The sequence below is a fragment of the Diceros bicornis genome, chromosome 9, assembly GCF_020826845.1.
Source record: "Diceros bicornis minor isolate mBicDic1 chromosome 9, mDicBic1.mat.cur, whole genome shotgun sequence".
In the NCBI taxonomy this organism is placed as follows: domain Eukaryota; kingdom Metazoa; phylum Chordata; class Mammalia; order Perissodactyla; family Rhinocerotidae; genus Diceros; species Diceros bicornis.
In genome coordinates this window covers 14,957,006-14,970,098 of record NC_080748.1, presented here as the reverse complement: position 1 = coordinate 14,970,098, position 13,093 = coordinate 14,957,006, and the positions used below count along the sequence as shown (strand labels likewise).

At 38.7% G+C, this 13,093-nt stretch overlaps 1 protein-coding gene across 5 annotated transcripts in view; it reads right to left on the bottom strand.

The window, feature by feature from the left end:
• Positions 1-13,093, bottom strand: part of FRY (FRY microtubule binding protein) — a 314,584-nt gene that overhangs the window by 170,899 nt on the left and 130,592 nt on the right. For all 5 annotated transcript variants that reach the window (XM_058547971.1, XM_058547972.1, XM_058547974.1 and 2 more), the window contains exon 3: positions 3,450-3,503. In XM_058547971.1, coding sequence (XP_058403954.1) covers positions 3,450-3,503 — 54 coding nt within the window. The remainder of the gene's footprint in view (positions 1-3,449; positions 3,504-13,093) is intronic.

Genomic DNA, 13,093 nt, shown 5'->3' with positions numbered 1-13,093 from the left:
GTGTGTGCAATGTTGGGAGGTTCTGTTTTTTGTTCATTCGGATTTTTTTCTATAATTCTTTTTCCATTTCTCCTTCCTGCTGCCTGGGATACAGATGTAATGGCTGAGCTCCAGAAGCCAAACTGGACCATGAGATGACCTTGGAAATGTAAGCCATACACAGGAAAACAAAAATAATATAAGGGTACTGGACTGATTTTCTTTGTATTTCTTGAACGTGACAGAGAAACTTCTACGTTGTTCAAGCCACTGTTATTTTATGTGTCATTTGCAGCCAAACCTAACTTTAACTGATACAGGATTTTAGATCCTTTACCTGTTGGAAACTCTCCTCTGAATTCTCACCAATTTAGTTTTTAGAAATATAAACATGTTACACAGTAAAAAGCAGGCTTTATAGTCAGAACACATGGATTCTAGTCTCGGCTCATTCAGGGTTTAGTTATATAATATTGGGCAACCCTTCTGAGACTCATTTCCATTAAATGTAATATAGGGATAATGATGATGATGATAATGATAATGATGATGATGAGAACTTCTTGGGGTTGTTGGGAGGATGGAGTGATGTTAGGTGAGATAATATATGAGAAGGGGCTTGGCATATTATAAAGTATTACGTGATTTTTTTTTTTGCATCTATTTCTAGCAAGAGAAAAATGCATCATAGGCTTGTTATGTGGAGGAGTAAACAGGGCTGCCCAGGATCAGGCACTGAAAGTGCAGAAGCCCAGCTCTCTATCGCCTCTCATTATGCCAGTGACATTGAAAAGGAAGAAACTGATAAAAATATTCTCTAGACAGGGACCAGTTGTATGCTGTTCAAAGGGTATACTTAGCGTAGTGCCTATCCTACAGTGAGTACTAAATAAATGTTACTTCTACAATGCTACTGGCTCCCACAATTATAGCGATGAAGTCTATACTATGCAAGGTGGCATCACCAGTGTGTTCTTTTCCCATAGACAGCCCTCTGTGTGAATCCAGAAGAAAATCCTACTGCTTGGAATCAGAACAAGGGGAATTAGATAATTTAAACATTTAATATCAAAAGACTAAGAGAGCTTGATACATTCATGGCCTTGCCAATGGAACCACAATACTTATAATTTGCTGTTGAAAGAGTGATGGGGACTTTCAAAGGCGACTTTGCTGACTTTTTTTTCATTGAATCCACAGGTGGACCAAAACAGTCAGGTCTCCTTATGGCCTGGGAGTCTTGCTATCTGTCTTTAAAATGAGATAGACTTTGTAGGTTGCCTTCTTTCAAGGTTCGTGTGTAAATTTACAATTTAATGATCAGAGGATAGTCTTATGTGTCTTATTTGAAAGTTCTCAGTGACCACGTCACTAGTGGTTCCCTCCAAAAGTGACTTTAATACACAGAGATGTGTTACAGAGCAGTACTTCTCAAGTCGTAATGTGTGTATGGGTCACCTGGGGATCTTGTTAAGGTGTAGAGTTCGATTCAGCAGATCTAGGGCAGGGCAGTGATTCTGCATCTCCACATTTTGAGCAGCAAGGTTAAACATTAGAGCTAATTAAGTGGCCAAGTTGCGATTTAAACCCAGGTCTAATTCCAAAGGCTATCTCTTTTGCACAATGCCGAAATGCAGAAATAGAGTGCTGAATGATAAATGAAAAAGTGTCTTTGAGCCCAATCATTTGGGATAAATGTTATCTGCAATGTTGAAATTTAGGAGTACTATTTTCCCAGAGAATAAAGAAAGAGGTACATTAAGCTGGAGAAAAAGAAAATTTTTTTTTTGAGGAAAGGACAGTGATAATCTAATAGGATAGAGACAAAGAATATAAAATAGAGTGAAAAATTATGGAAGACAGATGATATTTACATTCTTAAAGAGAACAGAAAGAGCCACAACTTGCCACATTTCCAAAATAATGACCCTAAACATTCACCCAGGGTCTCTGACCACCCAAGCATCCACCAAGTGACAACAACTAAGGATGATATGATGAGAGAAGATGGCTCCATGACACACAGAGATGAAGCCCATACTCCATTTCACAGCGTTCCGGAAAACAGCCAGCTCTGCCAGCAACAGAGTGCAAACCCAGAGCCACACCAGCCGTCTGAGACCGGCCGTGAGCACGCACTTGTGAACTTGTAAAACAGAAAATGGAGGATTTTGTCTCTACAGTCAGTCCTTACATTTTTGGATCAAACAAGCCCTGACTTTAGCAGCCAGAGAATTTTCCTCTTGATTCCACATTAACGGTAATTTCAAAGCCCTGCAGAAAATGTACTCTGTGTATTCTCCATAAGACAATAAAAAGATCAGGTCATGGTGCATCCAGCAGGGTTTGGTCTCTGCCACTGGCACCAAGTGAGATTTTTGAAGAACATGCTGTCCTCTTTGTCATTAACTGCAGAATTTTAGGAAACACCACAAACACATCTCCACCTTCCTCTGATGTCCTGTTAGCCATCATTCTTAAACATACCTAAAACCATTCTGAAGTTACTGAACGAGCATCTATCAGATCCTGGTTTCCTATGTTTCTCACCTGCTGTTTAGAGTTGGAGTCCTTTTACTAGTCCTGATCTATTTTCAACAGACTTTTTAAAAAATTTACTCTGTCTTAAATTGTTTCACTCATGTATCACTTTCTCTATTAGAATCTAAGTTACTACACTGTTTTATAATTATTGTTTAGGGGTTTCTCTCTCACAGGATTGTGAATTCTTGAAGTGCTAAAACTTGTCCTAGATTTTGTATTACCAGTGCGTAGCACTGTGTCAAGCAAATAGTAGCATTCAAAAAAATGCTGGATGAGGGGCTGGCCCAGTGGCGTAGTGGTTAAGTGCGTGTGCTCCCCTTCAGCGGCCCGGGGTTCACAGGTTCGGATCCCGGGAGTGCACTGATGCACCGCTTGTCAAGCCATGCTGTGGCGGCGTCCCATATAAAGTAGAGGAAGATGGGCATGGATGTTAGCTCAGGGCTGATCTTCCTCAGCAAAAAGAGGAAGATTGGCAACAGATGTTAGCTCAGGGCTGATCCTCCTCACACACACAAAAAAAATGCTGGATGAAAACATGAATAAGCTTTAGTGCAGAGATCTGATCATCATGTAGCAAGGATCATTTACTCAGAACAGTCTCAATACATTTTTGAATGGAAGTTCCTTTATCTTTTCTTAGTTTCTTTAATTCTGGTATGCAAAGATTTAAGAAACAATCAATTGAGGGCCTACTCACATTATCTTAGCATTTTCCAGTTCTTTCCAATTCAAATCAATAGACATCTACTGAACGTCTACTCTAAGCCATAACTGTAAAAGCTGCAGGTTACAGTTCCTAAAATCACATCCCTGTACGCTCTTTGAGGAAGTTCTGTGATGCACCAATAGGGAGCACCCAGACTTTGCCTTTGAGCACTTTGATATAAATAAAAGCCAGTCTATAACATATATAACATATCACATACTTGATCAAATTGGGGGTCTTCTCCACGTTGTAGAGATTTTGTCAATGGCTTTTCCTAGAAAGAAAAAGAATATATACAAGAGTAATTATTAGAAGCTCTTAAATATTATAAAGGAAATGTCATTATTGCTATAATTTTTCTCATTTATTTCTCCCTTTTTGGGATGAAGAAATGCCAGTTTTTAAATGAGTGAGAAACTCTCCCTTAGCTATTCCAACCTTAAAATACAGTGTTTGATCATCACCACCACGATTCTTGCTATTCATCTTAATATATACCTCTTTGACCTAAACATTAAAAATCTGATGCTACAAGTGGTCCTGTGTTTTCAAAGAAAACCACATAATAAAAACTACAAAATTCATTTGAAAAGTTTTAGTACCTATCTTGGGACATGACAGATAATAAAAAGTTGAAAGTGATACTCTATTTCAAGTCCTTAGATTTAGAAACAAAATAAGGTCTAATTATTAAACTGGTGTTGAGGGACAACCTACCAATAACACATTTACTGTGTGTAACTGGTGAATTTGGGGCACGTTATTTGAGTTAAGCTGCATCCAAATCTCTGCAAAAATATTCTGGGTAGTAACAAAGGTCAATAGAAACAATTTTTCCTAATCATTACATCTTTGTTTATATTAGGAAGCCTTAACTGACCTTCCAGCAGGGCATTTTATAACTATTTATCTTTATTTGTACGTTTTTTTTTGGTATGGAAGTTAATACTGATCCAAAATTTGGTTTAGGATTAGAAACCATGTAAAAGTTATATATCAAAAAATAATGTTTTACTTTAGCCCATGAAGAAGTCTTAGAAAGATTCCATTTACATTTTGCCAGTCACACAGACCTTCTCTGTGCCTCACTTCTCCAAACTTCTCCACCACCTGAAAAGATGATGTACACCTAAGGCGGATGCAAGCTCCACTCCCACCCCACAGAGACTTCGTTCTTGAAAAGATGCACATGGTGGGCTCAGTCTGGGTATCTGACATTTTACCAAGAGCCATATGAATCAATTGCTCTGTGTTATTTCAAAATACAGAGTTTCAAAATGTATATTCATCTAAAATACAGAGAATACTGCATTCTTAAGGGCTAATAAACATTTTCTCTTGAAAGTATACTATCTAGAACATACCGGTGGGAGAGCAGATACAAAAATGTAGGTGAGAACCAAGAAGAACAATTAAAGAAGCAACAGATTCAGTTGATTGTTCAAGACAAATTTAGCAATTAAATTGCAAAGCATTTCCTGTATATTTGAAGGTTATACAGTAATATCATCTGAAAGTCTTTGTAAAACCAATTAAAATACAAATATGAAAATTAAAGAAGTGAAAATAGGTGATGCCAGGTCTCACAGACATCCTTGGAATAAACGCAGTATAATCATTTCTACCCAATGTTCTATTTATTCATCACTCAACAGTAACTGAGGCTCACAACGTGTCCAACGCTACCTATGGGTGGAATGCTGATGAACACATCATTCCTGCCATGGGGGAGAAGAGTCTAAAATAGTAAAAGTAGTCAAGGACCTCTTATGAGTGTTATCGATATTCATTTATTCTTCAAATTTCAGCCCAACTATCACTTCCTCCGGGAAGCCTTTCTCTGAGTCCTCTCCCAATACCAGGTCTGCACCCACCCCCTTACACGCCTGCAAAGCTCTGTAGACTTTTCCTTTCATAGCACTTACCATAGTGTAAAGTCAGGTCGCAGTGTAGAATCACGTTGTACGATTACACATTCACGAGTGATGAGCTGAATGCCACCCCCACCAGACTACAAGCTCCAGGAATGCAGGACCCTCTATCTGTTTCTCCTGGCACTTAAAGTTTCGGGGCAGAGCATTGCTTGCTAATGGCTAAACACTGGCCAAATTAATAAAAACTCTAGGCCAACGACTTCCAGTTTCTTCAAATATGAGATCCTCTTATTTGCATGTATGTGTGTTTTTTTGTAAGTTAAAACAATTTTTTAATATACTTCTTTATTGTTCAACCATCACCAAGGTTTTGTGAGGACCCCTTTTATGAGGACCCCTTTTAACGTCAAACATTTTCAAGGGATTCCCAACCACAAAACACACCCTCACGCCCCCAGAATACAAGATAGTAATTCTATTTTAGTATCTGTTGTCTAAAACTATACGTAATGACAGAGAGCTAATACTATAACTTCAATGATACTTTTAAATGACTTTGTACTCTAACAGCAACAATATTTATTTTATATACATTAGAAAAAAAGGAACACATCTATATGGGAGACCATAATTTACTCAGCCAAAAGATAATGTTTAGCACACATGTGGATGTGTAGACCCTTGCAATAACTCAGGAGTCCATACCGTGAGAACCTTCTTTCACTGCTACTTGAAAGACAGGATCCTGCCACCGTGGGGGAAGGAAGGTGACCATGTCTACCTACACCCTGAAACTTCTCAGGCCTAAAAGTTATTTTTTCCCACTCTTAATTGGGTGGGAATGCTGGTAAACATGATATTTTATGCATACACGTATTTGCATACATGTGAAGGAAACAACATATTGCAAGTCTCACTTTCTCCAGCAGGCAAAGTTGCTATGGTAAGTTGTTGCTACACACAAAAGACAAGTTCATTAGCCAAGAACTTGGGTTCAGTGCCTCAATAAAATAACATACCTTTACACTAAGTTTTCCTTAACTATTTTTATACAAACATGCTGTCTTAATGATATTCTTTAAAGATTCAGTTTAAATGTCACTTCCAAAATTAAGCCCTTCCCCCAGTTCTCCCCAGCAGAGTCATCTGTTAGTTGTCACATGGCACTTTGTTTGCATCTATTCTCGTCAGCATTTCCACTGTGTTGTAACTTGTCTGTCTCCCCACACCCCTAGTACATAGTTAGAATTTATTACCAGAGTTTGTTAAATGACTGAATGTTCCACATTGGGAAAGACAGCTTTGAGCGCAGAGAATCAAGTTCACATTTTACCATGCCCAAGTTATCTTTGCATCAACATAGGTTTTATTAGTATCAGGAGGTTTAAAAGTAGACCGGGGGAAGAGAGTATCATGCTGGCTAAAAAGTAAAGAGAAAAAGGGAAAAGGAATGAAGGACGAAAGGAGGGTAGGAAGGAAGGGAGGAAAGGAGGGAGGAAGGAAGAGGGGAATGAAGAAAGAATGAAGGAAGTAAGGATGGAAGGAGAGAGAGGAAGAGAGGAGAGGAGGGAGGCAAACTTGCTCCAGCTCAGAAGACAGCCATCTGAAAGCCGGAGCCATCTACAGGGAGGAGACCAGTAAGGCCCACGCCCGCCTGAGAAAAGAGAACTACAGAGGTGTAGTTCTGCTTGAGGTTCTTCTGGAGGAGACCAGCTGCGTGGAATCCAAGGTCTGTAACAATCCAAGGTTTGCACATTTAAGACATCCCGGTTCTCACAGAGCATTAAATAAGTGGTAAAGTGAAATTAACACAGAATAAACAATGGGTATTTAAAGAAAAAGTGGAAATAGACATGATGGAGGAGGCTCAAAACAATGCTGCCATTCATCCAATAACAGTGTGCTTTTAAATTTTTTAAAAACTTCGTTTTACATTTTAATACAATTTTACTTTATTCTTTTATACAACTTTACAATTATACTTTAATACAATTGTACTTATTTACTGAAAGTTCATTAATTGAATTGAATGATATGTTTGTTTTTTAAAAATCATTCTGAAAAAAACGTAACTTCGGGACGATGGATCCCAGGAAATTCTTAGTGGTCCAAAGTTAGCGCTAGTGGGAGACGCTAGCCTGTGACTCAGCCTTGCCCAGAAGCTCCAGCTCCCTGGGGAACAGTGAACAAAAGAGATGGGCAAACCGAAAACATTGGGAGACTTGGCATTGAACATCAACGGCTACTAACAGCACAAAAAAGCGCACACTAGACATTAGGTCCCTTCTGATGGAAGCAAACACTATGAAGACCAAGCCTTTAGATGTAATTTCCAATTTTCTAGGAAATACAGGAGTTAGGAAAGAGTTAGAGGAATATGTTACACTATACCACAAGGATGCAATCAGTAAATCCAGACTGAAGGAAACTCGGAAGGAAAGATGTTACTTCAATAAACAAGTTGCAAGGGGGACAAAAGAGAAATGGAGGGGGATCCTACTGATATTTTAAAAAGGCTATTGCAATGTGTGGATCTTATTTGGATCCTGATTAGAATAATCTGTTAAAAGAAAGTATGACATTCATGAGACTTGGCAATTTGAACACTTTTTGGATATTTGATGATCTTAAGGGATTATTGTTACTTTTTTAGGTGTGGTAATGATACTGCAGTTTTGTTTAACAAAGAATTTTATCTTTTAGAGATACATGCTGAAATAATTAGAGATGAAATGATATGGTTTCTAGTATTGGCCTAATATTGGGGGGAGATGCGAGGAGCGTGTAACAAATTGGCCATGAGTTGATAATTATTGAAGATGATTATAGGGTTCATTCTACTGTCTTTCTACTTTAACACGTTTGAAATTCTCCATAAAAAAACAGACAGACAAAAACTAAAAACAGGAGAACATGATGCCTCACTTGTCATCGTTTAAAAACCAATTTTTACAATGTCTCACTTATCAAGATGGTATAAGCCACTTCTTAACACTTATTTTAATAGCACTTATCTGGGGCTGGCCCCGTGGCTTAGCAGTTAAGTGCGCGCGCTCCGCTGCTGGTGGCCCGGGTTCAGATCCCGGGTGTGCACCGACACACTGCTTCTCCGGCCATGCTGAGGCCGCGTCCCACATACAGCAACTAGAAGGATGTGCAGCTGTGACATACAACTGTCTACTGGGGCTTTGGGGGGAAAATAAATAAATAAATAAAATCTTAAAGAAAAAAAAAATAGCACTTATCCAACTTTTTATCTTTTCCTAATGGAGCTGCAGAAGAGACCCGCTCTCCATTTCTTTGCATTTACAGATAGCATTTGGGGAGCAAATATCTTGCCTGCTGTGTGAGAAGTGAGAAGCAGTTCTCAGCCTGTGCTGTGGGCTTTTCTTTGAGTTTGCCCCCTTGAGTCAAAGAGCACTGCTGTCCTGACCCATCTGAGAGGGATTTTCTCCTGTCATGACGAATCCTGCAGGGGTTTCAAGTATTTCCATAGGAAAAGAGAAAGGTCCCTGTTTGTGCTTCTCACACCTTGGGAGGTTCCAACCTCTCCCACCCTGCATTAAGAAACCACAAACTCTAACAGCTCTCTGTGTCTGTTCCTACCTAAAAAGGGCAGGGGCGGGTCATTGACTTCTACCTCAATTTTCAAACAATTTCAGTGTATACTAGCTACATTTTCACTTTACAGTCTTTCACACTAGGCCTCTTTGTATTCCATACGAGAAAAGATGGCCACACATGACAGGCCACAGGCAGTTAGACGAGTCTAGAGAGAGTTTTATGTATCAAAAGGGGTTTTATTTGTGGGATACAAGGAGCTTATTTAATAAATCACTTTCTACTTCTGAATTTTTCGTGGCCTAAAAAAATTCCACACAGGTAGGACTTCACTAATCCGAAAAGATCCAGAGTGATACTGCCCTCAGAGATATTTCAATAAACAAGTAACCCAGCAATGCCACTAGAGTTAATATGAGATTATTCAATTTGTTAAATATGTCACCAACCTTGCTTAAGATGCTATTTTAATGTTTTTTAATTATTATAACAGTTGGATGTAGTAGTTCAGAGCACAGGCTTTGGAATCTGAGAGATTGGAGTTGGAATCCTAGGTCCCTTATTCACAACATACGGTTCTTAACCTCTCTAAGCTTCAGCTAACTTTTAGGTAAAATAAGGGTAAATAATACCAACCTATCTCACAGAACTGAACAATGAATGGCATAGAGTACTCAATAATTAATAGTCATTACTATTATTAAAATTCCTTTTAACATAATTATTATTGGAATTAGATAAGATTAAAATGTGTAACCTCTTTCATAATGTTCTGGAGCCGAAACTAAGTTCCACCTATTTTCCTGGGGCAGTGCAGACTCCCACTAACATTAATTAAAGCTTTAATTTTAGCTTCCTGGAAGCTTCCAAGTATAACTAGAAAGCTGTATTACAGAAAGTAGGAAAAAAACATTATAAAGAGTAATTGCCCTTCTCTCTTAAAAAAAAAAGTCTAACATTACTACAATGACTTTAATTCTTAATATGTAATTTAGAGGAAACCTTTTAATTTAATGTGGGATGCTATAAAAACCACCAAGTTTAAAAAAAACAACCACCAAACTTCTCAAGCCTTGAAACTACAATGTTTTTGATTATAAGAACATGTTTATGCATAACTGACTCAGGGTTTTGATACCATCACCATTGAAATTTTATAATACACGTCTGGTCTGAGTAGTTAACAAAGAATTTTCAGAACTGAACTACCGCATTGGGATCTCTCTTCTTCCCTAGAACACGAGGATGAGTGGCGAGCTGCCCCAGCCCCATGGTGACAGGGTTCTTCAGGGCAGAGAGCTGTGGGCTGGACTGTTGAGACGCCACTAAAACATTTCATCCAGAACCATCAGCACATAGTGTCAGGCACTCTACTTATTCTGAACGAAAGAAAAATGGGGTTCTAAATATCTTCATGTCTGACATATTTTTCTCTTCAGATCTTCTTTGTGCCAGCTTTGACTCAATTTTGGAAACAGATCTAAGGAGTTAGCCTGAGAACTCACAGTTCTGAATACTGATCATTTCTCTCCAAATGACTCCTCCGACATAAGGGGCAATCAGGGACCCAGGGATCTGAATCGTCTTGAAGATGTACTCTGGTCATCTGATTGGCTGCAGGCATCACTGAACTTCTGGTGAAAGACTGAACCCCCTTGATGCCTGCCTCAGTCTGTCCACTGGTACAAATGGACATCACCCCAGGATGTCATGACTAGGTTTCTAGTAAGAAATAATGAGCACTAGTTAAAACCTTTGGAGATCTGTGGAAGAAGGGTGCTTATAGAAACTGATGAAACGGTGTTTCCCATTTATTCTATTCAGTTACTGAAACGAATTTCCTTAAACAATATATGCTGATATTCACCCAAAATATTGGGAAAAAATCCCAAGATCAAGAGAATGACATAAAGAGTATCTCAAATCAGTTAAAGGTACTAGCAAGTAAGATGCTGTGTGGTCCCCTACGATACAAAATGTGAAGGTAGATTCAAATCTGGAAGAATACTTGGGCACTTTTTTTAAAACTGAAAACTCTTGAGAAAATCTGTCCTATTTGCAGCTGGCTTTGCACATTTCAGTGAAGTGTATTTCTCTGCCAAATCTAACAGTCGCAAGTACAAATCCATTATTTGAATAGTGGAGGGCAAACTTCAATTAAATTCGGCTACAAAGTTAATCTTCATTTTAACTGAACAAAAGAGCAGCTCCCACAGGCGTTTTTTTTTTTTTTTAACTACAGCAGCTACCAAGAAATGTAAGATACCACCTTCACTCATCTGTTTCTGGGTTACATTCTATTTTGTTGGTATTTTAGATTTTTTTGTCCTGATAAACCCCATTAACTGTGCATGCTACAGCTAGTAAGTAGACATTAAGTACACGTGGATGGATCTTTCCCTGCCTCCTCTGCGACCCTGCTCCATTAGCCAGCCTCTCACTGCCCCAAATGTCAACCCTCCCCTCTCTCCTGGCTCTCTTTCCCAGCTATCAACATGCTTAGACCTTTTCATATTAGTGACTGCCTTGACCACATATCCACCTCTGGCTACTGTTTTCTTTCTGCCCCCCGTTCTCATCCTGAGTCCTCCAATGAGTGGTCTACACTTCCTGTCTTCCCTTCCTCCCCAATTCTTCCTTCAACCACCTGCAATCTGACTTTTCCGTCACCACTAAAAATAGTCTTCCTAGAGGCCCCAGTGACTTTCCAAATGACAAATGTGGGGGCCACTTTTCAGTACTGTTCTTTTTGGACCTTTCAGCTGCAGTGAGACACTATTCATTACTCCCTTCTTTCTACTCGAATCATTCCATCTCCTACCTTCTCTCCTCCTCCTTCTTTAGACATCCCTTCTCTCCATCTTTCATATGCTAGTCTTTTTCCTTCAATATTTATATTCCCCAGGGCTGTCCTTGGGGACTTGAAATTAATCACGTTCTGAATTATCTTATGGTACCATTAACACATCACACACACACTCAACCTTCTCAGACCCAACCAAACCACGTCTCATCAAAAAATCCTACTTGTCCTTTAAGGTTCATTTATTCCACCATACTTTCCTGATCATTCCTACAAGAAGTGGCAGGCCAGTTTCACCCTTCAATAGCTCTACTGGTGTTCTCTAGTTCTTGTGTACCTAGCCAGTGTCATCCTAGTTATTCATGTACACATCATTTCCCAAGTAGATTACAGCTTGGACTTTGGAGTCAGTAAGACCAGGATTTGAAACTACATCACCTTTGGTAAGTTTTATTAAATCTCTTGGGTTCAGCTTCTCTGGCTAAAAATTAAGGAGGCCATGAGGGTAGTTGTTTAGAGCAAGGATCCCAGAGAAAGATGGTCTATGATGAATGCCAGCTCCACCACTTACTAACTGTGCGACTTTTGACAAGTTGTTTAACCTCTATGTCTCTGTCTGCTTGTATGTGAAGCGGGGTAGTAATAGTACCTACCTCATGACGTTGATGTTAAGATTAGATGAATTAATATTACTCAAGTGTTAAGAATAGTGCCTGGCACTTGGTAGGCACCATATAAACGCAAACTGTTATTATTATTATTATCTACCTTCTACGGTTAATGTGAAGATTAGTGTGCCTGAAACATGATAGGTAAGCAAAAAAACAGTAGTTATCCTTACGAAAGACTGTCTTATTCCTCTTTGTGTAATGTATAACCTCAAGGACAATCACTGGCACTCGGAATTTGGAAAGTACTATCTGTCTGTCTGTCTGTCTGTCTATCTAAGTATCTATCTGTAAACCACCATCAAAAATACTTTATAAAACATACATTATTATAATCGTTAGCACAATCTTTGGAAATCAGGACTTGTGGTGCTTAAAATTATACTCAAAAACTTTTTTGACCAAAATGCCCAGTGAAATAAGACTAAATAAACACATTGTAGTACACACATTAAGTGCAATTCTGCTAAGCCATAAAGATGAATGAATTACTGATAAACAATAAAAAATGGATACACCTCAAATACATTATGCCGAATGAAAGAAACTGGACACGAAAGAGTACATACTGTATGGCTTCCATTTATGTGAAATTGTAGAAAATAGAAATTAATCTATACACAGATCAATAGTTGCCTGAGGCCAGGGGTGGTAGTGTGGGCTATCTGCACAGGGGCATAAGGGAACTCCTGGGGATGATGGAAATGTCTGTATCTGGGTCATGGTGGTGCTCACACAGGTGTATACATTTGTCAAAATTCATCAAACTGTAGATTTAAAATCCCTGCAGTTTATTGTATGTAAATTATACTTTAATAATGTTGATTTAAAATAAAACTCTTCATTGAATGAATGAAAAGAATACCTAATCTGTCTGAAAGGCATTTTATTTTCCTGGAGACCACAAGGGAAGAGGGGAGACAATTCTGATAGTAATGACCTAGCTTTAGGAATGGGG